Source organism: Vulpes lagopus, chromosome 6 (genome assembly GCF_018345385.1).
Source record: "Vulpes lagopus strain Blue_001 chromosome 6, ASM1834538v1, whole genome shotgun sequence".
Classification (NCBI taxonomy): Eukaryota; Metazoa; Chordata; class Mammalia; order Carnivora; family Canidae; genus Vulpes; species Vulpes lagopus.
Window position 1 is genome coordinate 23765099 of NC_054829.1, and position 25777 is coordinate 23790875.

At 55.6% G+C, this 25777-nt stretch overlaps 2 protein-coding genes across 3 annotated transcripts in view; one reads left to right on the forward strand and one right to left on the reverse strand.

The window, feature by feature from the left end:
- The window catches only part of ANGEL1 (angel homolog 1), a 29311-nt gene extending 26007 nt beyond the window's left edge, over nt 1-3304 (forward strand). The window contains exon 10 of the mRNA XM_041758103.1: nt 393-3304. Coding sequence (XP_041614037.1) covers nt 393-553 — 161 coding nt within the window. The 3' untranslated portion in view covers nt 554-3304. The remainder of the gene's footprint in view (nt 1-392) is intronic.
- Nucleotides 3305-5996: 2692 nt separating this feature from the next.
- On the reverse strand, nt 5997-25487 carry VASH1 (vasohibin 1). Of its 2 annotated transcripts, none has more exons than XM_041758105.1 (7): nt 24704-25487; nt 18788-18876; nt 17651-17707; nt 15754-15828; nt 12584-12965; nt 10903-11015; nt 5997-9946 (listed from the first exon to the last, which is right to left on the reverse strand). In XM_041758105.1, the coding sequence occupies exons 1-7, from the start codon at nt 25004-25006 to the stop codon at nt 9874-9876; spliced, it is 1092 nt and encodes a 363-aa protein (XP_041614039.1). In that variant the 5' UTR covers nt 25007-25487; the 3' UTR covers nt 5997-9873. The 2 variants fall into 2 exon arrangements, with proteins under 2 accessions (XP_041614039.1, XP_041614038.1); XM_041758104.1 differs by having other exon boundaries at nt 12584-12974.
- Between the last annotated feature and the right edge of the window lie 290 nt (nt 25488-25777).

Below are 25777 nucleotides of genomic sequence, written 5' to 3' on the forward strand. Positions count from 1 at the left end.
TGCTTCTCCCTCTGCCTGTGTCCCTGCTTCTCTCTCTCAATCTCCCCCCCCCCCCATGTCTCTAACGAATAAAAAAAAAAATCTAAAAAAATAAATCAGATTTTATGTAAGAAATCTGGATTTCCAGCTTTTCTTGGAAAGTCTGAAGTTTTCATAGGCATACATTCTCTGGTTGCCACAGTCTCCCTGAATCTACCCTGCTTCATTTATTGGTATTTCACAGAGTATCTGAGAAAATGAGGCCTCAGCCAGAGGCAGTGGGGGGGAAGAGAGGGTCGGCAGGGGGTAGCCAAGGGGGTGCGGCCTCCATAAAGCATAGCTCCTACAGGCCCCAACCACCCTATGCAGTGGCCAGGGCTGCTTTCCCCACTGGCTTCTGCTTTATGTCCTAGATCGCAGGCTGTATCAAGATGGGACTCTCAAGCTTCTGGGCCGTCTCTCTCTCCTCTCTGAAGAGATTCTCTGGGCTGCCAATGGCCTACCCAATCCCTTCTGCTCTTCAGACCACCTCTGCCTGCTGGCCAGCTTTGGGATGGAAGTCACCGCCCCATGATGGGGCTTCCAGGGGAAGAGAGCTTCTCTTCCAGAAGAGCTCACTGGATCAGAGACTGTGGAAATACCCTATGCTTCTGGAAACTGAGATCCAAGGAACTTACGTCCCTTCCCCATTTCCCTTTTCCCACGGTTAGATTTTCTCCAGGCCTGTCCACGTTCTCTGCCTGTGGTCCCTGCCCCGCCCCAACCTCTTCCTAATCCTGTGCCACATACTCAGTGGCCCTGGGAGAGGCAGAAGGGGGGGTTCCCCTTTCCTTCCATGTATCCAGTGCTCCCCCTTAATTTTTAATTACCAGGGTTGCGGGAGCTATTGATCTCATTGGTTATTTGCTTTCAGGCCGTTTCTTGATGGTATCTTCTAACCCAATCTTCCTGCCTTCATGACCTCTGGGCCCAGCCCTCTTATCAGGCATACACATGTGAGGTGTGTAGTATGAGTGTGTCCTCTCAGGGTGAGACTGCTCTGTATGGCCATTCCTGCCTCTGCACCGGCCTATCGGCCTCAGGACAGATCGAGAGCAGGACCTGATGTTGCCAGGCAGCAGCAGGGGCATGGGCCCTTCTCCTCTTTTATCCTCTGTGTCTCATGAGGTGTTCATATGCCACCCAGGGCATGCTCCTCCTCTGACCTCTGGAAATGAGCCTCCTGGCCTGGAGCAGCAGATTCAGGGATGTACTGCCTGCCCCAGCAGCCTCCAAGCCTCCAACCCAGAGCTTGCATAGGTCTGACACACTTTCTCTAGGGCTTGTCCCTTTCCCTAGGCCACTGTGAGAGAGGTGAAAGTGCGAACCCCTGTGTGAGGTCAGTGGACTGGAATAGGAGTTTGAGGTTTAAAAGGACGAAAGAGAACCTTCAGGAAACTGTTGTCTTACTGGACTCTGTCCCTTGCAAACCTGGGGCAAGGGTGGGAGTCCTGGTAGAGGTAAAAACAAGCAGGCTGCACAGCTGTTTCAGCTGGGACCCAAGACCTCAGGGACTCTCTCTTTCCTCTGCACACCTCAGAAGCCATTTTCTGTTCCTTTCCTCCCACCACCTTTTATCTCCTGCCTCCCCCATTCCTTTCCACTTCCATCTAGAAAAGCCTGATACTTAGCTCAGGCCAAACTCTCTCTGCAGAAGGTGGCCTTGGGTTAAACCTATCCAAGAACCGGAGGTGGCAGTGCTTTAGGATTTGTTCTGGCCAGTGAGGCCTCAGCTGCTCATTGCCAGTGCTTCCCCTCCTAGCACAGGGCTACCCTGGCACATTCAGGGGGCCCTTTGCCCACATGTATCACCTGCATGCCTTAATCTTTCATAGCTGGGGTGCAGCCTGGGTGTTCCTGGGCCCACAGCTCCTCACATCGCCTTCAACTCAGAGTAGCTGCTGGTCCTTGCAGATTAGCCGTGCTGTTGCCCGGCTCGGCCTTGGGAATGGGACTGAAAGGAATAGCAGAGAGGCTGGAATTAGGGACAGTTAGCCAGAGGTTCTCTCCCCTTATTTTTGGAAGCCAAAGACCCAGCTTGAATTTTGCTGCTGTGTTCATGGTTATAAGCTTTCTGTGCCTAGGTACTGGGGAATTTATCTGTGCGTGTATATTTTTGAACACTGTATACTGGGCATGTGCCTGTCTGAGCCCCAGGCCCACCTGTCCACACCCCACCCATCATTCACTGTGTTTGTCTCTCCCTGGGCACCTCCTGAGATGGTCTCAAGTCAGTGCCCTGTTGGTTTTCAGGACTATGGCCCATCACTGTTCTCTTCTGCCAGGAAATGCAGTTTAAAATGGCTCAAGGTGGCAGAGGGCAGGAGTTTTATAGATGATCTTTTCCTTGTTTTCTTATTTGTTATGTTTTAGAAATGAAATGGGGGTTTTAAGTGGTCATTTAAGCTGTCTTTTCCAAATAAAGGTTTACCATTTCCCCCCAACTGTTGATCATTTTGTTAGGCTCCTGAAGGGCATGGGGGAGAGAAGGCCTGGAGAGTGAGGTGGGCAAGAGGAAGAGACTAATCCTGGGATGGGCTCTCAGGTCCTAAAGCTTGACCTGAGAAAGGTATAATCACCCTGTGATAATTGACACATATCCCTGCTGCTCTGAGGCCTGGGAGGAACAGGGCCCGAAGAAGCCTCCTCCCTTGCCTTTTGTTGGGGTCCAGCTCTCTTCTCCCTCCTCACAGGAGCAGAACAGCTCCTTCAGCTGGTATCATTCCTATTCCGTCTGCCGCCCTCATTCCTTCCCCTGGTCCACGTGCATTTCAGGAGGGTCTCTGTCGAACATGGGGCGAGAAGCGTTTTCCTTGTCAGAGCCATCGCAGTTGCGTGAGGCATGATGTGCATGGCGGTTGCCTCTTGGTCAGTGTCTATTTCTGGTCACCTCTTGCATGCTGGAATCAGAGCTGGACTGTGGGCCATCTGCTGATGGAAAGGTTTCCCTCCCGGGCCTCCTTCCGCTGGTACTTTTGTCTTCCTCCAGCCTCCTCCTGCAGCAGATCCATCAGGCCCACGTGCCCTGGGGAAGCCGTGAAACCAGGTGTGGCTTTCTGCCTTACCTGAATAGAATCCCAGACCCTACACACTCCTGAATTGGCCTCTGAGAACTGGAATTATTTAGTTACCTGGTGCTTCTGTTGAACCACCTGGCCGAAAGAAAACAGCCAGGGATAAGGAACACCACTTGTCATGTTGGCCTGGTCATTTGGTGACTGTGGGTAAGTTAATTGTTGTGTTGCGTATCTTGGTGAAATGGGGATTAAAGTAATTACCTTTTCCATTTGTGAGGAATTTTCAGATCTGAAATTGTGTTGTTTGGGCTTTGGCAAGCAAGGGAAGGTAAGATTTCAGAGGATCAGTGGTAGGAGTTGAGGGTGAATAGTTCTCTCCAGCCTGGCTGCATGGTTTGCTCGTTGGCTAGGAATTATTATACAGTTCTGAGCTTTGAGGTGTACCCTCCCAGAGATCCTTTCCTGGCCTGCAGGGTTTCCTGAGTCATGTAACATTTGCACAGATATTTATTAATGTTTGAACAGTGCTTCTACATCCACCAGCAGTCAACACCGTGAGGTGGCAATGTGGGTTTTCATATATTACCTTTATTTACATCTGAGGAAACAATTCGCAAAGAGGTAAATTGAGGATCTCCTTTGCTTTGTTCCTTGATACCCCACAGCCCTCAGAGCACAGCCTTTCTCAGAGTAGGAGAGACAGGTTATTTTGTAAGGCAGACACATGGGGGTTGGGCCTGGAAGAAGGGAAAAGACCAACCAGCCTGCTGCTGCTGGGTTTTGTCTTTAAACTTTTTCTCCCCAGGTCTTGCCCTGGTGTAGCAACTAACCAGAGGGCTGTTTTTTTTTTTTTTTTTAAAGATTGTATTTATTTATTCATGAGAGACCCAGAGAGAGAGAGGCAGAGACACAGGCAGAGAGACTGACGTGGGACTCGATCCAGGGTCTCCAGGATCATGTCCTGACTGAAGGCGGCGCTAAACCGCTGAGCCACCTGGGCTGCCCCAGAGGGCTGTTATTTATATTGGTTATGTAATGCACAGTCTGGCCTCTCTTCTCCCGGGAGTTGGAGGGGCCTTCCTCCTATAGTTTCCGCCTGAGGAGAGAGTGGACCTGCGGCCTGACACTTCCAGTCTCAACCTGGAGTGCCTTCCCCTTGTTTCTGAGCAAATGTGCAAAACAAAACTGTTTCAGGCAAGAACCAGCCAGACGAGAGCCTGGCTCGGTGCAGCTCTCACCCCAGTTGGGAGAATGTGAGCTGAATGTGTTTCCAAGGAGACTCTGCCTTCAGTCCCATCCCTCCTCAGGTCCCCTGCTGCTGAGGCTGCACACAGCTGTGGAGAGAAGACCGGAATCTCTTCACTTAAATTCTGGGAGGTTTTTTGCCTTTCCCACGATCAAGCTCTTTCTTGTTGGGGGTTAGAGGAAGTGCACATCCCCAGAGAGCTGTCCCTCCAGCTGACTTGAGGTGGCCCATCTCCACCACCTGCCAAGCCTCAGCAGCTGGTCCCCTTCCCCCCTTGGCAGACACTGGGTTACCAGGCAACCCACGTCAGGGCCAATTGGCGTGGTCTTTGATATGACCACCTCTTCTTGTCATCACTGCCTTCCATGGTGGTGGGCAAAAGGTCAGATCCTGGCAGATGGGGGTGACGGGCTTTCAACCTTTTCATGTTCAGGGCTCTAAAAAGTGCCACCTGCATCCAAAAGTCCTAGCACAAATTAGTCCCATGCCTAAATGAGGCTGGGACATGCTGAGAGCCTGAAATATGGCAGCAGGAAATGAGGTAACCTCCCACTCCCACCCTCCGTAAGTTGGGTCCTGATCCTCCCGGAACTCCATGATGACATTTATCTCTCAATTCTAAGCAGTGTCCCCAATGAGCCTGCTGGGCTCATAATGGACTGTGGTCCCAGCACCGACCCAGCCCTGCCGTGTACCCCAGCAATTCAGGGGCCTGCTGGGAATGAGCCTATGTCACTGAAGTCCACCACAGGCTCTTGACTGGGTGTTTTAGCTGCACTTGAATGTATACATTATAATGTTACCTTTGGGTAAAGGTGTACAATCCACATTATTTATAGATTTCGGTTACCTTATTGAAAAGTCTTTTTTGGGTATCATTTAAGTAAGACTTAAATGAGCCTGTTGGTAGCAAAACTGCCTCTCTCTGGACGATATACAGTCTTAAGATGGTCAGGGATTCCAACAGACTGCCTCTTCCCAGTTGCCGTGCTTCACCACCACGCCACTGGAAGTGAGGGGGTCTTGCTGTGCTGAACTACATTTCTAGCCAGGACTTTATGGGGATTGACTGGAATGAGGAGGGAATATCCTACCTCTTCTCCAAGTCCAGCTGAATGAAAGGAGAGCAGAGAGGGTGAAAACAAAGGCTGTGGAGCTAAAAGCTGTTTCTGTGCAAGTCTGGTTGCAGCCATTGGCTCTCGTCATAAAGTGTGGGAAGGGGCCTGGCGCTAGAGGGAGCAGGGGCGATGGGTGGAACCACATGTGTTCTCTGAAGCTGTGACGAGCCACTGTAGATTCTGTGCTGAGACTGTGGGCACCTGCGCTGAGAAGGACTTAAGAGCCCTGTTGCTGTGGTTTCCTGAAATAACCTTTCCTCCTAGGGGAAGACTCATCCTCCCTCCTCTGTCCCTGGGGGACTGCTGGGGCCAGCCTGTGCGGCTCAGGCTGCTGTGTGAAGGAGAGGTTTTATTTACAGCCACCAGGAAAGATCCCCCAGGTTAGGATTGACAAGAGCGGAGTGGCTTAGGCAGGCTGAGGATGACAGGGGACCCCAGAAGTTCCACGATGGCTACAGGGGCCTGTAAGGCTTCCTGTTGGCTGGTTTGGGGCTCCCCTTACCTCTGGTCGGGTCTTCCTACAGCCACCAGGGATGACACCGGTGGGTGGGGTGGGCTCTGGCCTCAGTTCCCAGGGGAAAGGAGACAAGGCTTCCATGTGGTTTCTGCCCAGCCGGTGCAACCGGAGCCGGGGAGCCTTTATTCATTTCAGGAAAAAAGCAAGCACAGCAATGAGAGGGGTAAAAGTGAGAGGGGAGGGAGCAATACTGACACGGGAAGAGCAGGAAGGACAGAGTCTGGTCCCACAGGCAGCTTAACACAAAGCTTAAGGGAGGAGTGGCCCCCCTGTCCCCAGGCCCCTGGGCCAAGCACGCCTGAGAGAAAGGGGAACTTGGGACTCAGGAGCACCAGGGTGTGGCTGGGGGGTCAACACTGATGGGCTTGCAGCTAGCACCAGAGCAGTCCGGTCTGAGGCAAGCCCCCTCCCACCCTTCAGCTGGCTTCTGAGTGGGAACCCATGGAGATTCCAGTGTGTGTGTGGGGATGCTCTGGCACAATGAGCAGTGTGCACCTTCCTGGTGCTTCCAGGCCAGGGGGTGTGCCTGCTGATGGTAGTACATCAAAGCCAGAAAACAACCCAGGCAGGAGCCCCAGGTGCACACCGACACATGGGCCCCTGGACATGCTGCTGACCAGAACTGGACCTCATCTCAGAGCCAGCAGGTCAAGTCCAGGATGGAAGGAATGGGGCGTGTGCCGGCAGAGAGGGCCAGAAACCAGACACAGCCAACCCCTGGGCCCTTTCCACTCCTTGGAGCCTGGCCCTAGGCTTCATGGCGTCGGGGTCCAGAGGGCTGCTTCCCTCCCCACCTGGCCACGCCCAGGAAGGATGGGGTCTGGCGTGATGGGTGAGGGGAAGGTGACTGTGTTGAGGCCATGGGAGGGAGAGGACTGGCAGTTAGGTGGGCAGGAGGGCTCTCTACACCCAGTTTCCCAGTGTTCTGAGCTGGCACTGAGCCCAACGAGCTGGGCTTTGGGAAGCAATCACTGCCACCCTGGCCCACCTTCATGAAGCAGCTTTTTTTTTAACCTCACCTTGGGGCCTCCTCGGCCAGCAGCCTCCACCCCTGGGGGCAGAGGAGCCCCCACTGAGTGCTGGAAGACAGTCCTGAGTCAGGAGTCAGGAGCCAGGCCCCTGTTCCTCACAGGAAGTGACATGAGGTGAAACCAAGGATGGTGACTAAGGCCCCAAAGTCCCTGCCTTTGCCTCCCCAGAAACTCTGCAGTCAGGCCAGCCCCAGGGAGCAGAGCCTGTGTAAACACGCCCAGGAGGGGAGGAGGGCTTGCTACATATGAGAAAATGTTAAAAATAAATTAAAAAGCACCGCTGTATCCTGTGTTGGCCTCCACAGGCCCGAGGTCTGAGCGAGGAGGGAGAGTGCGGGGGGTTATCTGCTCAGGGTGATCAGCTCCCTCCTCTGGGCAGCAACAGGGGTGGGCCTCCTCACATTTCTCCCTAGATGGCTTTGGAGAAGGGTAGAGCGGTTTCCTCCCATCTCTCTGACCCCAGTCCCCTGTCAAGTCTTCCCTCAAGACCTGGGGTCTCTGGGGATGTGGCAGTCCCCTCCCCTGCTGGTAAGTGGCACCCACGTGTAGACCCAGAAAAGGCCACGTTCGCTGTCAGCTGCACATCTCCCGAAGTGAGTCCTCTCTGCCCCAGGCCAATGTGGCAAACGTGGGGACCAGCACCCTATGGCCTGAGACCTGGGATGGGACGGGATGGTGAGTCAGGGGCCACAATGGCGCTGGAACTGGCCTGGCTGGAGTGTAGTCCAGGGGCAGGTTAGGTGTCCTCCCCAGGGCCTGGTGACCCCTGAGGAACTCAAGGGACTGCCCAGCTGGCCCTCCTGCTGGGCCTGGCTCTGGGCCAGAAGCTGCTGGTGTGAAGAGCTGCCAGCCCCTGGTGCTTCCCTGATGGGCACCTGCATCAGCAGAAGCATCGTGTCTCCCTCCCTCCACCCCTCCCTGCTTCCCACACACATCCCTCTCCCTGGCAGGCTGGGCGCTGGGCAATCTCCACTCCACCCCTGCTGGTGACTCCGGTAGGCCTCCGGTCTGCAAGGACGGGGAGGAGGACAAACACGGGCCAGCTGCCTTGTCTGGGGCAGCTTCAGCAGAGAGGACCCTGCCCTGGTCCAGCCCGCCCTGGGAAGCCTAGATGAACTTTCTTGATCTCCACCTCAAAACCTCTCAGTGGACTTCTCCCCAGCACAAGCTCTCTCTACCTCAGAGATTACAAATTGGCATTCTCTTTCATGTTGGGTTTTTACATTGTCTGAACTGATTGCCAACATTTAAAAATCAGGTCATTTCACACAAAAATCCAGAGCTCTGGCTTCTGAGAAACAGTCATACAATCTGGCAATGCAGGGCCCCCACTCAGAATACCTGGGCAGGAGCAGCCCGTTAGCTGGCCACCCGGCCCTCCCTGCAGCCCTGCCGTTAATCCCCTGCCTGGCCCTGTGGGCGTGTGAGCTTACAACCCTGGTTCTGATCCTTCCTTATCCGGGGCCTGGCCCCTGGCTGAAGCACAGCCTCTCAGTGAAAAGAAACCTTGCGGGTCACCTTATCCGGCTCCCCTTCCATAACCTGAATCCTCTCGACAGCTTCCCGACAAGTTGCCATCCAGGCTTTGCTTGGATACTTCCAGCAACAGGGAACTCACTATTTCCCAAGCAGCCTGTTTCTAACCTCTCCCCCACATCCTTTTCTCACTTACGCTCCCCAGTTCCCAGGCTCTGCTCCTTCGTGGTGGCCAGCTGCACCCTCGCCCTATCACTTGTCATTGCTTTAGTCTCTAGGACCTTCCCCCAACCCTGCCAACGTCTTTCCACTTTCATGTGTCCACCAGGTATCTCACACTTGACAGGCAGACTGTGCAGACACCAGCTGTCCAGATTCCTCCCTGACAAGCCACATGCCACAGGTCTGACCGTCACTGGTACCCCCAAACCCAGATGGGCTGCTGCATGAGGGGAGCCAGGCCTGAGGCACAAGCATCCTGATCCGGTCTTCATTTTCACAGCAAGGACTGAGGTAATAGAAAAGGGGTGGGGAGTAGCAGTGCCTCCCCACAACCCTTGGGGCCTGCCAGGGGACAGCCTGGGGCCTGAGTGTCCCCCTCTATCCCCAGTCATGGTTCCTGGGCCCACCAGGCTGCTCAGTCCCTACAGTCATGCCGATACAGCTCCGGGCCTGTGGCAAAGCCCAGCCGCCCTGCAGGGAGCAGGGAGCACCCCCAGCTTCACCCTTCCAGGCAGAGCTGGAATAAGCAAGGAGGCCTGGTAGCGGCCTGGGGTTCCTTCCCCCAGCGGGCTCCCCTGGGCTCTCCTACAGCCCCCACAGCCCTGGCCACGGGCTGCAAGGGCATGAGGCCTCTCCTGGGCCAGGGGCTCTGGTCTTGGGCCATGTGGCCTTGGGCCAAGCTCCTGCCATGGGCCACAAAGACCTTTCCCAGGATGATTTCTACCCTGCTTCCCGTTCCCTGGGTCAAGATTCTGCTTCCCAGGGGAGGCAGAACTAGAGGAACTAGAGGAACACCTCCCTCTCTCCCCTACTCCACCCCGTCCAGCCACAGGCTTAGTGGGGCTGAGACAGGACGGACTCACCCCCCAGAGAGACACCAGCAGAGCCAGCGTCCTCTCCTTGCCCAACCCTGTAGTCCTCAGATCTAAGCACTGGCCTTCTGGCGATTGGCAGATCCATTAGTTTTTTAAGTTTTCCCCCAAACACTTTAAACTTTAGTTATCGGGTTAAAAACTCCAAATAAAATACTAACTGCTTCTTGGCCCAAAGTTAGGGGTCTTGGCCCAGTGGGAGGGGCAGCAGCTGGGGTGGCTGAGCTGAGACAGGCTCTTCCTGCCGCCCTTTCGCCCTGCCCCCCACCAGGCCCTCTCCCCCCACGAACAAGGCCAGTTCTGGCAGGGGGATCCTGGCCCCAAGATGCGGTGAGGCTGGGGCATTGCCGTGCGCCTCACACCCGGATCTGGTACCCATTGAGGTCCGGCATGGCTTTGGGCTCAGAAGGCTTCTTCTCACCCGATGGCCTGCAGGGAAAAAGAGAAGGGGGTGAGGGGGGGGAAGGGTGAGTGGCTGGGCAGGGAGGTGGGGGCGGGCGGAACCACAGGGGCTGCTCCTGGGTCGCTCCCCCTCCATTCTCCAAGGTGCCCCAAACGCAGCAGTGAAGGACACGTTGAAGTGTGTTCCCGGAACCCTGCCTGCCCTGCGCTGTCCCGGCTGTGCTCCCCACACTCCCTTACAGTCCCTGCTGGTCACCGGAGGCCCCCTCCCCTGCAGTTGGCTGTCCCCAGCTGCCCTGGGAATCTGTTCTCTATAAAAGCCTCCCGAGTCTAAGGGAAAGACACTGTACCTCGGAGGCCTGCTTGTACCCCTAAATCATCCCGGAGCTGTGGTTCCTGAACCACACAGATATTGAAGCAAGAGCCAGACGGCCGTGTGGGAGACCAAGGAGAGGAGGCGGCCTGGCATTTTAATGGGCTGTTTCTGCCATCTAGATAGAGACAAACGCCAGACTTGCAGGGGCCAAAGTTATGTTCAAAGCCGCCCAGCAGCTGCCATCTGATGTCAACCTTGCCCAGTGATGCTCTCGGGAGAACTCGTTGTCTGCCAGGAGCCCACCCGTCCCCGCCTCCCTCCCACACAGCTGCCCCCACCCTCTCAGTGGGCCCTCCAGCTCTGGCACCAGTGCCTCACATTGGGTAGCCAGGGGGCGGGCCAGTGAATGTGGCTTTCCCTAGGGAAATGGGGCAGCACTGCTCCTGGGAGGGGTCAACCCAGAAACACACAAACCCACCAACCCAGGTCACCTCCCTCTGATGGAGGCAAAAAGGGAAGGGTGGGGAAAGGGTGAGAAAAGCACAGGGATCTAGAAGACAGAGGGAAAACCTTCAGGATTCTCCTTGCACCTCGCACCTCGCACGCACGACCCCGTCCCCCCAGGCACGACCCCATCCCAGACCCCATCCCAGACCCCATCCCATACCGCCTCTCGCTGCGGCTGTTCCTGCGGTGGGGGCTGGACTGGCCGCGCTGCGGGGAGGAGACGTCCTTCTTCCGGTCCTTGGTGGGAGAGGGAGGGCCAGTCCCTTTGCCAATCTTGGTAGGGAAGGAGAAACAAAGACACAGTTAGAGCTGACCCGGAGCCCCTCCTGCGTTGCACCGGTGGAGCAAAAAGCCCCGAGGCCATCCTGTCTCCAGGATCATCCCAAACCTGTTTCCTGGGAACTAAAGCTGCCGGGCAAGGGTTCCCCAGCAGGGCAGCATGCAGTCGGGAAGTCACTAGGCTTTGTGATACTGTAAGGAGCCCTGGGCCGTTCACCCGAGCCAGGTAAATGCAACAACTGGGGAAGCAGCCTATGTCTGAGTTCTGGGCTGAGATCCCACCAGGCCCAAGCAGGACACTGGTCACCGGGCAGATGCTCAGACTGGCAGCTACATATGGTGAAGGAAAAAGGCGAAAAGCAAATAAAACATTTTTATATGGCATGGGCAGCTTGAACTAAAATTTCAAAAAATGGGGTATATGGCAGGGATGCTAGAGAGGAGCAAATAACATGGGGAGTCCTTCACGCCAAACAGATTGGGAATCACAGTGCCTAAGGACAGGCCAACTCTTAGCTCCAACTCTAGGTCCAACGTGCTCCCCCGAAGACCCAGTGTGACTCCAGTGGCAGGAGCCAGGGAGCTGAGCTGGGAAGCCAGTGATACACAGGGAGGGCCAGCCCCCCGCCCCCCAGCTGTGCAGGGTCACTGCCACTGGCTTCTACCCCTGGGGGAAAGTGCTATGACTGCCCGGCAAGGCAGGGCAGCCGAGCTCTAACAGGCCCTGCAGGCACAGTGCCTGCACCTGTGACACACCTGGCGTTCCCCATCTGGAGACTGAGCTCCCGCCCACTCTCCTCATGGCCTGTGAGCAAACTCCTTACCTCCCTTGTACCTGGTTTTCCTGCCCCAAAAATAGAGCTCCTGCAAGCTACCAGCTGGCCTCCTGTGCTCAATAGTGACCAAGCAATGGGGAGGGGCTGAACACCCAGGAGGGGCCAGGCAGGCACCAGGGAAGGCACTCAAATCCAGGGGGACCCAAAGAGAGGCCAGGATTGTGCCCACTGTCCGGCTGCCAGGAGCAAGCTTCTCAACAGCTCAGCCCACCTGCTGGGGTAGGACAGCCCCTCCTAGCTGCCCTCCTGCTCATCAAAGTGGGGAAGAGGGAGAAGGAACCACCACCCTCACCATCTTCCCATGTAAGGCTTCCTTTTTCTGACTTTCTGGTTCTTTATTGAACGTGGGGTCTGGGAGGTCAAGGGTCAGCATACCTAGGGTGGATGCAGGCTCCTTGCACCTGGCCCTACCTATTCCTCCAGACAGCCTCTGATTTCCCAACCAAAGGCTCCACAGGAGGGTGGCACCCCTGCCCCTCTCCCAGTTCCCACACCCAGCTCCCCTGTCTCTTCCTTCCAGGGCCTTCCCCGGCCTGCCCACACCCACCCAAGGGGACGGTCTCAACAGGAGCAGGGAGCCAAGCCCCTCAGGGCCAGACTCTTCACCCCCATCACCCTCCCTGAGAGCCCTGCCCCTCTGCTGCTGGGGTGGGGGCCAAGGAGAGGGTGTTGGTGGCGGTCCCCAGGGGAGCAGTGCCCAGGGCTGGCGGGCCAGAGCGCACTGACCTTGAGCCGCATGTCGCGGGCGTGGCGCTCCAGCTCCTTGCGGAAGTCCTCGCGGCCCAGCCTGTCCACGTCCAGCACCGAGTGCTTCCACTCAATCTGCTCCACGCTGTGCGGGTCGTGGGACACGCACTGGCCCAGCTTGACCTTCTTCAGCACGTGCCAGCAGCGGCCGTAGGCAGCCTCGTAGTCCAGCACGAGCTCGCTGAGCGTGCGGAAGGCCGGCGGCTTGTACATCAGGTCCTCGCGCCGGCTCATGCCCAGCGCCCCGTAGCGGCCGCCGAAGTTCACCCCCAGCACGATGTGGCGGAAGTAGTTCCCTGAGAAGTAGGTCTTGAAGCTGATGGGGAAGCGCTCCAGGGTGGGCATGCTGTTGGTGAGGTAACTGGACCCGCCAGCCCAGCTAAGGAAACAGCTCGAGGGGTGCAGGGGCCTCCCCTCCTACCCCAGCGCCCTGCACCCTGGGGACCCGGGCTGGAGGACCCCCGCCCCCTGCAGCCTGGCATGCAGTAGGTGCTCAATAAAGTGACCTGTAGGGTCAGGGCTCTCAGCGGCCACTGCCGTGAGGTCAAGCTGTTGCCAGCTATCCGTGAGTTCCCCGCTGCAAACCGCAGGGCCCTCCAGAGTCCTCCAGGCTGAAGGAGGGATGAGGGAGGCCTGCTGCCAGCCCCCTCCGTCCCTCCTTCCCTCCTGTCAGTCACACACATTTCCCCACACTCGCCCCTACACGCTCGCAGACACACTGTCTTGTCTTCTCTCTCTCACACATACACTTCTCCCAGATGCTCACAGTTCTGTGCTCTTTCTCTCACTGCTGCTGCCCAACACACACACGTGCTTGCCCACCACCCTTTGCACACAACCAGGTCCTCCCGGGAGGCCAGTGGAGCCCGGACCGGCTCCCCCCGCCCCGCCCCCCGCGCCCTCCTACCCCACCTGCTCCACTTGTTCAGTCTCTCCATCCACCAGGATTTCCCACCCAGGACCCTCAGCACCAGCTCTTCCCTTTGGCCAGAGGGCTGTCCCCCATCCACCTGAGCCTGCCCCTCTTAGCCATAAACTCCTGAGAACAGGGACCTTGTGTGACCATGTTCCTCGATGCATGTCTGGGGCTCAGCCCAGAGCCAGGCACCCAGTAGTTACTCAGTGAGCTCTACTGAACACCTGAGTCAAAGGAGGTGAGCAGAGAAAAGCATGGAGCAGACACCCTGTGCAGACACCGCGCCAGGTGTCCTCCACGCAATGACTGGTTCAGTGGTCCCAACCACCTTGCCAGACAGGCACTACCATCGTGCCCTTTTGTGGAGGAAGACCCCACAGGTCAGAGATGTTGGGGAACTTGCTTGGGGTCACACAGTCAGTTGGCTGCCGAGCTAGGATTCAGGTCCGGGTCAGCCTTCCCCAAAGCCTGTGCTCTCGGCCCCTCCAAGACTTACTGAGCCCCACTCCTTGCAAGTGTCTGAGGACACAGATGAACAAGGCACACACTCAGCGTGCAGCCAGGAGACATGGAAGCAAACTCAGTATGGTGTCCGCTGTGTGTGCAGCAAACAAGGGGACTGTGGCAGTTCTGTGGGGGACACTGGGGAGGGGCCCCAGCCCATACCAGGGAGCTTCTCCTGTCATCTTCCTGTCCAGGAGCCCCCAGGTAACCTCTGAAAGGCCTCTGGGGCCATGGCATCCTGCCTGGAGCAGCTTCTGTGAGCTTTGCGGGAGGAAGCAGTCTCCCCCCTACAGTGTGGCTGGGAACCTCAACTTTGGTGTGTGTGGCCCCTGAAGAAGAGAATGGGGGGTCGTGGAGGAGGCTTGGGCAGTGGCCTGAGGTTCTCATGCACATCCCCGCAAAGAACCCTTTAGACAGGGCCATGCTTGTCCAGCTCTGTGGAGGTGGGCCTGCCTGTTGGCCGACCACCACCCCACCGGAGTTAGCTCTAGGGGCCTCTGTGGAAGTGGGACTGAGGAGGTGTCCCGGTGGTCTCTCTGAATAATTTAAGGTAGGTATGGCCGTGAGGGGTGGGGGGAGTGTACCCCCTGGACCATGGTCCTCCTTGGAGAAGCCGTGCTCCTGGCCTGACCATCACATTCTCCTCCCCGATCTGTCCTAGAGAATGGGGTCCTTGTTCTGTTAGGCAGCAGCCCCCTTGCCCTTTCTGCAGCACTAAGCCAGGCATCTATACCGGGTATGGGGTATGTGTGTGTGGGGGTGGGGGGGTGGGGGGGCACACAGAATATTTAAGAGCTGGGAGGTACTATGGGCAGCAAGAGATGGTGGAGGTGGGCAGAGATGACTCAGGACTGGCCTTGAACTGGTAAGACTGAGTGATGGGCACATGGGATTCCTTATATTGTTCTGTTTGTACAAGCTTAACAGTTTTCCGTCATAAAACAAAAGGCCATCGCTAAGGCACAGACGAATGAGAACGGAGACCCGGCCATAAACACCTGTCTTCCTCCTGCGCTGACCAGGGGTTGGTCTGTCCCACTTCATGACCCTGGTAACCCAGCTCTAGGCCTCAGTTCTGCCCTTTGGATGGGGGTGACCCAGAAACTCTGCTTTTTAAAAAAGGCAGTTTTGTTTTAAAGACCCCATCCATCATCTCTATGAATCTACAATGTCCTGGAAATGCCAACTTTTGGGCATTCAAATGGCTTCTCCCAGACTGTCTGGTTCTCAGAAATGGCACAACAGCCTTTTGTGAGACAACGTGCCCTGATTTGGGGTTCAGAGAACATAGTCACTGTGTTCACATGACGTAAAAAAGACCTGCCTAGGGGCACCTCGGTGGCTCAGGCAATTAAGCATCTGTCATGATCTCAGGGTCCTGGGATTAAACCCAGAGTCGAGTTGGGCTCCCTGCTCAGCAGGGAATCTGCTTCTCCCTCCCCCACCACTCATGCTCTCTGTCTCAAATAAATAAATAAATAAATAAATAAATAAATAAATAAATAAATAAAATCCTTAAAAAAAAAAAAAGCAGGCCTGGAAAGTTAGCAACTGAGGTGTTGGGGACGGAGCCCACCGCTGCCCCAAGAACCCCTTCGCTTTGGGATCAAGGTCATGACTGCTGGGAGGGCTTGGAGCTCATTCAGCCCTCCCCTTCCAGAGGAGGAAGCTGGAGCTCAGACAGGCTGAGCCCACCTGCCCCTAGTCTCCGAGGGCCAAGGAAGGATACATTCCCAGGATCACGGCTTCCAGGCATTTGATTGGCAGAGCCTCTTTGGTCATTTCCTTGGCCAAGTCCATCAGCCTGGGGGAAGGGAAGCAGAACCATGAGGACACAGCCTCCAGGCCCTTCCAGTGAGGGAGGGTCAGGAGCGGGGAGAAGATGGTCTAGAAGTGCTACAGGACTGAGAGCCCCTTCCCTTCCAGCTCAGGCCCAGCCTGTGCACCCCCTGCCCCCAAGTCTGTCCTGAGCCTGAGCAGGAAGAGAAGAGGCAGCCACTAAAGATAAAGAAGGAGGCCCCTTCCCCCTTTTCTACCCCCTTTCACTTCCTCCTCCCACCCCAGGCTCCTACTCCAAAGACTTCTGGGAGAGAGGAGCATGAATGGGGGGGTGGGGGGCATGCCCTGGTAGGCAGGGTTTTGACCCTCACTGGGCTGGGGGCTTTCTATGAAGACAGTGTTGCCAGGGCCAGTGGGAAAGCATGCCCGGGATGCTGGGGACCTTGGCATTGCTCTTGTCCCTTTTGGAGCACAGTGAACACCTCTGTCTCAATCAGGGCTTCTCCAAAGAGCTTGTAATTGATTACAACTGCTCCTCTGCAGCTGGCCAGCTGCCCGGGGCACAGACACAGGATCTCAGGCAGTGAGCTCCCCAGTGACAAACCCCAGCCTGCTCTGAACTTCCAATTCAGGCAACTTTGAGACAGCCTATTCCTGAGGCCTGGTTCCCTCACCATATGCTGTTCCCAGCCCTGGAACACTGGCCTGGCCACTGGCTTTGCCCAGGAGGGTGCTGGATTCCTCCATCGCACTGAGGCTGGAGCTGGGCCCCTAGTATACAGCAGCCACAGCATAATAAGAGCAAAGCTTCTCGGTTAGAGAGGCTGGACTCTACCCAGGGGTTTGGGGACGGGGTAATTAAGTCATTTAGCAAACCATTTAAAGTATTTCTCGTAAGAAAGCCAACATGGACAGATAATGTGTGGAGAAAGATATAAAATTCACATTAATTTTTAAAACAGAGTTTTAAGCTTTGGGCTGAGGCCCCAGACCCAGCAGTGGCATTCACCCTTCACTCTCCTCTGCCTTCGGGGCTTCTTTGGGGTGAAACCAGCCAGGGGTCTACAGGGGGTGGTGGAATGGGAAGTGAGAGATGCAGCGTTGTCTCCAGTGGGGTCCCTGCTTCTCAGACACTGGGACTTGCACAAAATGACTAGAAGAGAGTCCAATAAGGCAAAGGGGGCGGCATACAGGTCCCCGGCAATGGGGAGTACGTGAGCAGTTGCAGGGCATGGAGAGAACGGGAGGGCTGGCTCTCTCCTGCTAGGCTCATCTTTTGTTTAAAAAAAGAAAAAAAGGGATCTCTGGGTGGCTCAGTGCTTTGGCGCCTGCCTTTGGCCCAGGGTGTGATCCTGGAGTCCCGGGATCAAGTCCCACATCGGGCTCCCTCCATGGAGCCTGCTTCTCCCACTGCCTGCGTCTCTGCCTCTCTCTTTCTCTCTGTGTCTCTCTCATGAATAAATAAATAAAACCTTTAAAAAAAGGAAAAAAGAAAAGAAAAAAAGAAAAAAAGGATGAGGCTAGACATCTACCTGGGACCACCCTCTGTCAACACCAGGGCAAGGTGGGGGGCTACCCATTACTCTCCCAGCTCAGCATGGATGTTGGGGTTTCCTTTCCATCAGGGGAGCCCTGGATATTCATCTTGGCCAGGATTTTCCCCTTTATGACAACATCAGAGACCCGCCGTGGTACCTGCCCCCAACCCTGCCTCCACCCTCGCTGGCTCCCCTGGAAGATGTCCCTGCCTGCCTCATAAGCTTCTACCCAAACGCTGTCCCCCGGCACTGCAACCTGGCTGGGGACACAGCCCGGATGCAGAGAGACAAGGTGCTCCCCAAACTTACCCTGTCAGAGGTCTGCTCTTCTTAATTTCAAAGAACTGTGTCCCTGTGTGATTGTACCTGTGGGTGCCAGTTAAGGGCTTTCTAGCCAGGTCTGGAAGAGCTGCTCCCCTCTGCCACCCTGCCCCCGCCCCAGACCTTGGGGCCCGACACCTCTGGGGTGCAGACTGGGTAAAGATCCCACAAGCTGCCTCCATAAGGCACTTAAGGCTGGAACATCAGAAAGGAGAGGCCAGCCCAGCTCTCCCCTACACAGTGGTGGGCTGTGGGGCAGGCAGCCCGGCTAGCCAGGGCCCGGAGAGATGTAGCAGCAAGGTGAGTGGAGGGGAGGCTGCACTGGGGGTCCACTGCAGCTCATTTGCTGGGTGCTGCTCCTGAGCCAACTGCCTTCCCCAACTCGGGCCACAGCTTCCCCACTGGGAAATGGAAGGGCTGGACCTGGTTTCCAGTAATGAGCCTGTCTTTCCTCCTTAGGCACCATGCCTAGTCCTCCCATCCCTGGCACATGTGCAGCTAGAAGGGAGAGGACTCAGGGCACACAGCTCTGGGCCTCTCCATCGAGGCCCAGAGCAGGGATACTGGGGAATCGGGCTCTGGGATTCAGGTCTTTCCATGCTAGGCAACTGGCCTCGTACACGGGAAGAAAAAGGCAAAGAACTAGGAGAATGTTCCAAGATGTAGAAGTTATGTCCTGGAGTGTCAAAGCCTTTTTCTCCTGCATCTGCCTCCCCCTATCTCTTTCAAACCAGCTTTTCAACTGCCCCAAGGGAGAGTTTCCCCACTCTCCTTCTGCTAGGTCTGGATGGACAGCAGAGGAGGAGGTCTGTGCTGGTGGACCTAGGCTTGACAGTCTTAGCAGCAGGTCTCTCTGAGGACATTTCTCCCATCACAGGGAGGACAAGGAAGGAAGTGGGTGGCAGAGGGGGTCTGGCACTCATCAGATAAAAGACTCCCACAGCCAGGCTGTGCTGGCATCACTCGCCGGGCACAGAGATGCCTTGTGAACAGCATTCTTGGGGACTGTAGAATGGGGTCGCTCTCCTGATGCTTCTCCAGCCCTGTCTGAAAACCAGCCCCACTTGGTCTTTGGACCACTGCACCAGCCAGATGGTGGCCATGACCTCGAACTGGGGAGGATACTGCAGCTCCCTGATGTAGCGCTGCACAGCTTCCAGGCGCTCAGGGACAGGTGTAGAGGGCTGGAACGTAGGCACACTCGGTATGGGAATCTAGAGACAGAGAAAGAGCTCTAGTTAGAAGAGGGAGGCTAATCCTGGAGCTTCCTGCCCACCTGACACCCAGGAGTAGCCCCAGAGAAGTCACCACCTGGAGAAGCCCCCCATACTTTCCCTCCTGTCCTGAACCTTCCAACTCCTTCCAGAGACTCTGGTCGGGCCCCGACTGTGGCCCTTTCTTTCCCTCCTGGCACTTGACAGCATTCCTCATTTGGAGCTTAGGTTGATGTTTCAATTTTATGATTATTTAATAATTTTAGGAAAGCACAGGTTGACTCACCAGCTTTTTTGAATTTTAAATGTTCATGAACTTCAAGGTTCAACAAGAATGTCAATATTGGGGTCATATCCATTCACGTTTGGGGTGTGCTCTGGTTTAAGTGCTGGATCAAAGTGGATTTACCTGGTGTCCCTTTCCCCAGGGACCTGCCTGGGCTGGGGGAGTACTCCTTCCATGAGGGTGAGAGCACCCCAGCATTGCAGTGCCTCGGGAGGGACTTGGGGCCCCTGTGCCTCGGGAGGCACAGGCTTGCCAGCTGCGGCCTGAATTGCTGAGGACTAGGTCAGTGGAAGCTGGCTAGAGGAACAGGTTTGGGGACAGGTCTTGCTGTGAATCTACTTGCCATGGTCTAGCCACTTTGGAGGGGTTTCATGGAGGCACAGGGGCTCCAAGTCCCTGCAAGCCCCTCCCTTTCCTGCCAGCTCCACACCTGTAATCAACAGAGCAACCATGTAACGAAGAGTATACTCCTCCTCCCCAGAGGAGACTTTTTAATGCCTGGCCCAGGAAGGGGAGAGATGGGGGTGGCCAGGAACCAGTGAGCTGCCGGCAGCATCCAGGAAAGAGGCCACTGTACAGATATGTCCCCTAGACTGCAGGTCCCCTCCTCAGGCCAGGGGAGCCTGAATCCTAGCAGGATCTGTTTGGCTACGAGTCAGGGAGGCTGAGGTGGCCAAGAGAAGCACCAGCTGGGGTTCTCTGGGGTTACGGAACAGACTTCTTTAGGTAGAAGAACCAGACTGCCAACAAGGCCCACCTGTCTGGGCTTCCTCTTGGCCACAAGGACATCCTGCTGGGAGGTGGCCTCAGGCTCCTCACAGAGGAGTATCCTGCTCTACTCCCAAGGCCTCCACCTCCACCCACCAGTCCCTACAGATCTCTCTCATCCAGCAGGCTGAGGCTGCTGAGAGTCTCAGTCTGCATGAATAGGGATACATGTGAGAGAAAGGGTAAAGCAGGAGCCCTGTCTGTGGGAACCTGGGGTAGGGCTGGGGTAGGAGGGAGTCTCCCTGTAATGAGATGGTGGCACAGCCTTTAAAGTAACAGGGCTGCGATGTCTGGGGCTCTAATGTAGAGGGAAGTGATACAGCGGTGATCACTGCACACTCATGTCTGGGGTGCCACTGATGACAGAGGACAAAGGACAGGTTCTGACCTGTCCTATTCACTCTAAAGGGTGAAGAAGATGCAGGAGGGGAGGCCTGGGTCGGTCAGGGGAGTCCAGAGCAACAGCTCTGCATGAACTTCCTGTCTCTTCCTTGTGGTCCCCTCCTTCCTGTCTGGGCAGTCCCGAGCAGCTGACAGCCCTCTCTGGAGGAAGCAATTTCCCCTTTCACACACATTGCTGGCCACATTGACGCCACCACTTATAGTCACCAGGGGGGTGAAAGTCCCAGGATGGTGGGGGGGGGCTCTCCTTCTTCTTGCCTGACTACTCTGTACCAGATGAACTCCAGAACTCTCTGAGGGCTTGGCCTAGCTTCCCATATGGGGTGACGGGGGTGGTGGGAGAGAAACTGGAAAATTTCCTTTGCAGTGTGAACAGCATGGCACCTAATCTCCTCAGGTGGAAAGTCCCCGAGAGGCAGGTGGGTCATCCTCTTCTCATGTGAGGCCGTCCCGGGACTTCCAGGAGCTCTGGATAGAGACGGAATATGCCCTCCCTTGAGACATTCCCAAGAAGGAGGGAGCTCTAGTCAGAGGGTCCTTCACCTATGCTTACCAGAACCATCCTTGGGTCAAAGCCTTGCCTGCCATCCAGACAGAGAACCTCTGGGAGAGGGAAATGACCCCAAGAGAGGCAAAGAAAGATATGGGATTTACAAACAGGGCCTCAAAGACCACCACCCCTGAGGCTTAGCTGGAAGGATCTGTCTGGCCAGGTGCACGGCTCACGTCAACTTGTGTTAACCAGCGTGGACGGCGCTGACAGCATTCTTTGGAACATTCACATATGCATTCGCTCCAAAACAAACTGGCAGCCTGGATTCGCCCCCCCCCCCCAGACCCCCACCTGCAAAGCAGGAGCCAGGGTGTGCCAAGGGGTGGGGTTAAGTGAGCTTCGTGGCAGTGAGTGCTGCTGAATACCCAGATCTCTTCAGGAACAACAACTCCTCCACTACCAAGGCCAGAGGTTACCCTTGCTCCGCGACCCCTACACTCCTGAATTCTATGAAGACATTCTCCCTGGTGGCGTCCATTTCAGCCCAGCACCGCGCGGAGGCTTTGGGGAGGAGGAACCGCCAGCAGACGAACGTGTGGGCAAGAGGCAGGGCGGCCTAGGCGTGGACAGAGCCGGTGTTCGAACCAGACCCTCACAATCCACATCCCAGCTCGGCCACTCACTGTCTGGCATCAAATTCCTGAATGTCTCTCTGTTCTGCACCCCAGATGCCTCATCTGTGAAATGGGCACCACGGCAGAACCAACCTCACAGCATAAATGAGATGCTGCGCGTCGGGGCCTTAGAGAGGGGCTGGCACATGGCTAAGATTCAACAGCTGCTCACCTTCACCATGGCGCGTGCCAGAGCGACTGGTCAGCACATGCTGATGCCGGCCGCGTGGCTGCCTGGAGGAGATGTCCAAATCCCCATTGTGCAGGAGCCCCGGGGCCAGAGCCACGGTCAGAAGACCTTCAGCGGCTGGGTCTGGGAAGAGTGGCCACTGAGCTTTGAAAGGTGGTGGCGGCTTGCAACATCAAGGAGAGATTCTTATGCAAAAACACAAACTGTTCCTGGACCTGAGATCCTTTAGAAACGGGCTGCCCTTCAATGAACTGTATCATCCATCCTCTAAAGCAGCTGTGGGGTGGCCATCGCACCCTCAGGCCTTGCTCCATTTGCTGGGTACACATCACATGCTCACCTGTTTCACATGTTCACTTCATCCATTCCTCCCAAATCCCTCGGATCCCAGGATTGCTACTATCCCCATTTGACAGCTGAGGAAACTGAGGCACAAGGAGGCTGCATGCCTTCCTCACAAAAATGGTTATGAGAGAATCAGCATTTGAATAAGCTGGATTTTTCTGCCAAGCTCTTTTTATCACACGCTTTTTATCACACAGTGCAGGGCTCCCAGACTGAACCATGGGCAGGGGCCAGGCAGGTAGCACAAAGGGGTAAGGCAGGTGGGAAGTGTGGGGTAGGGATGGTGGCCAATTGCGAGAGGGGGAACTGCTCTTCAGCTCCAGCTGCCAGCTGCTACGTGGGATCACAGATTCTCCGTTCCCAGATCTTCTCATTTTCTGAAAGGATGCCCAAAATCTGGATCTTAACGTGAAATCTCCCAATTTTATATTTTGGCTCAAGTGATCTTTTAAAACATTATGCCATCCCAACAAAATAGCTCTGGGGCCCACCCTGATGTGAGCTCTGCAGAGAATGCCACTATGCTACCTCTAAGGACATGGCTAGTTGGGGAGGGGCCAGCCTAGGGGTTAATCCCCTCTGTTGCTGGCACTCTGGTGGCTCCCAGACTTTAGGGCTCCTTTCTACTCTGGGCTAAGGTCCAAGAGGAACCTCATACAGACATGCAGGTTCTCAGTCTGTGATATTTGTCCCGTAGTTTAAGGAGGGCGAGTTTAGAATTTTTCCAGTCTGCTCACAAAACCCCTTCTGCTCCACCATACTGTCAGTTGCGACATCCCCTCTACCCCCAGACAAGAACCTCATTTCTCCCTTGTGTCTTTCCTCTACGTGATGGTTGAAGATGATGAGATGACATTACAGACCAGTTACTAATGAATTCGCTGATTTTTTTTTTAGTCTTCAGGAGTGGTAACAGTTTTGCAGGGAACCATTCACACTCCCCTGTAGCCTGATTTAGATATAAGCAAGTGGCTGGAGAGCTGTCTGCTAACTACCGACTTGCTGCTATGGGGGAAGCATGTGGCTCTGGCCCTATTGGCACAGACACTGCATGAAATCTAGCCTCTCCTCCTGATGAAAGATATGAAATAAGGTAACACACATTCAATAATAACTACTGGTTTGAGACTCTACTGTTCGTTAAACGCTTTGACACCTAGTTTCTCATTTAATTTTCCCCATAATCCACTCCAACGTACAGGTGAGAAAACCGGCTCAAATAGGTTGAGGGCCTACTCGAGTTCACACAGATAGGCAGGCAATCAAAAACATATCCTTTGATGCAACAGTTCCTTTCCAGGAATTTATGCCAAGGAAATAACCAGAGATGGACCCCCCCCCAAAATATGTGTTAGAATGTTCGCCACAGTGTTCATCTTAAGAATATTAGAAACAATGTCCAATTGTTGGGGATTAGCTTCATAGATATCAAGTTTCTACATGGACAATTATGTAGCCACACAAAATTAACCCACATTTTATTTCCCCTGGAAACATTAGACCATTGCTCAATCTTCAACCTCTGAATTCCCTTTTGCCGGAAGACAAGTTCTGATGGCTCTACCAATAACTTGGTAAAAATGAAACAGAACAGGCCATCTCTGTGTCTACTCTACATTAAGGGCCACTCTCCCCGGCCCCTTTCCTTCTCACCTGAGCAAGCAGAGCTAAGCACTGGGCTCTGACCTTTGCCCCCAGGGTTTTTCTATGGGCATTTCTGCACTGGGGACAGTGTTTCCTTGGTCTCAATCATAATGTTAAAAAACCCAAAATTTGTGTGTGTGAAAACCTGTTCTGTGCCAGGTATACAGAAGGCCCTGTAAAGACAAAGATGAATGAGACACAGCCTCAGCCTTCATGGGTAATGCAAATGAAGGACAGCCATCACGGAGCCAGCCCTGCACAGAAAGATGATTTAACTTTACTCCTCTCCACAGGCTCTTTTCTTACTGCCCCGAATTTAGCATCCAGCAAGCCCACAGACCTGTGGTTGAGTCCTCGCTCTGTGACCCCTTACTAGCTGTGGGACCCTGAGTTCCTACCTGAGTTTTCAGCTTTTCTGTCTGTCAAATGGGACCCCAAGCCCCACCTGTTTCACAAGGCTGTCAGAGAACTCAGTGAGATAAGGCATGAAAATACTTTCTTAACACCTGAACCCCTGTATCCTCTTTAGTCATTTGTTACCTCTCTGCCCACAGGTCATCGGCTTAGCAAATAAGACATAAGCCACATCGGTGTACTTGTCAGTTAATCTGCTGCCCTGCCCACAAAACATGGATATTTAACAAGAGATGGAAGAGAGGGAGCCTGGCTGGCTCAGCCAGAAGAGCACGTGACTCTTGATCTCCGGGTCATGAGTTCAAGCCCCACTGGGGTATAGTGATTACTTAAAAAACAAAAACAAAACAAAACAAAACAAAAAACCTTAATAAATAAGAAGAGAGGGAAGAGTGCCTCCTGGAAACGGGGTATTTGGACCTCACAGAACCTCAACGGCAGTTGAGAGAAAATTCTTCTGGACAGATAGAACCTGGGTATATTTTTGAAGTGTTACCATGCCGGTGGTCCCCAACCCCACCAAGGAAAGTGTGGTTTTGCTCTCCCAGCCCCAACATCACTAAAGCCCTAGACACCAGTCCCCCCAACCCACACTCACACACATCTCTCACCTTGGGCAGGTCTGTGGCCCCCCGGATCCGCTGGGCCACCTTCTCTCCATCGGGGTGGATCTTGGCCACGTGCTTCCACATCCTCTCCCAGGTGGCCTCGTCCACAGGCAGCCCACCCCGGTTGACAAAGAAGGGGATGCCTCCATCTCGCAGGTCCTCTTCCCCTTCCTCTTCTGGCTCATCGTCTCTCTGGGCTGAGGCCCCCTCACTCGGCTCCAGACGTCTGACCCCAGAGGGGGCGGCAGTGGCAGTGGTGGCAGCACCGCTGCTGCCACCCCCGACCACCTTCTTCCCCCCGGGCATCCCCGAATTCTTGGCGGGGCGGGGGTGGGGTGGGAGTGTGTATCAGGAGGCAGGAAAAAATAGGAGGCTCACTGGAGGCCTCCCACACGCCAGCTGCGGAGGTAACACATGGCCAGACAGAGTGCGGGGCGCCTTTAAGAAACCAGGGCGTGGCTCCTGTACAATAAAATACTACTCGGTAAGAAAAAAAAAAGAAAGAAAGAAAGAAAGAAAGAAAGAAAGAAAGAAATCAGCGCCGCCACGTGAAGTAGGGGTAGAGAGGTGGCTGTCCGGGCGGGGCCGGGGGCGGGGGCGGGGGCGGCCCTGGAGGCTTCGTTCCTCTTGGGAGGCGGGATAGAGAGCACACCCGGCGGCAGCCTTCACCGCGCCCCCGGCGTGACGGCGGGAACAATGCCCGGCCGCAGTCTGGGCTTGGGAGAGGACGAAGTCAAAGGGAAACTGAGGCCAGACAGCTCCGGCCTGTGGCCGCAGGGGGTCCAGGCACCGGCGCCCAGGCCGAGCGGGCGCCCCAAGGCCCCGTTTTGGAGAGAACAGATTCGTCTCCAGATACGGCACCTCCGGGGCGACCCGGGCGCATCAGCTCGGAGCCGGGCGGCCCGCAGCGGAGGGGGCGCGGGGCGCGGGGAGGGGGGAGGGGGCGCTCATCCCACGCCCGGGCCGCCCCGCACGGCGGGCTTTGTCTCGGCCCCGCGCCCGCGGCCCCTCGGGGATGCGCGGGGGGCAGGGCGCGGCGGGGGCGGCTCAGCGGGCGGGCGGCGGGCACCCGGCGCC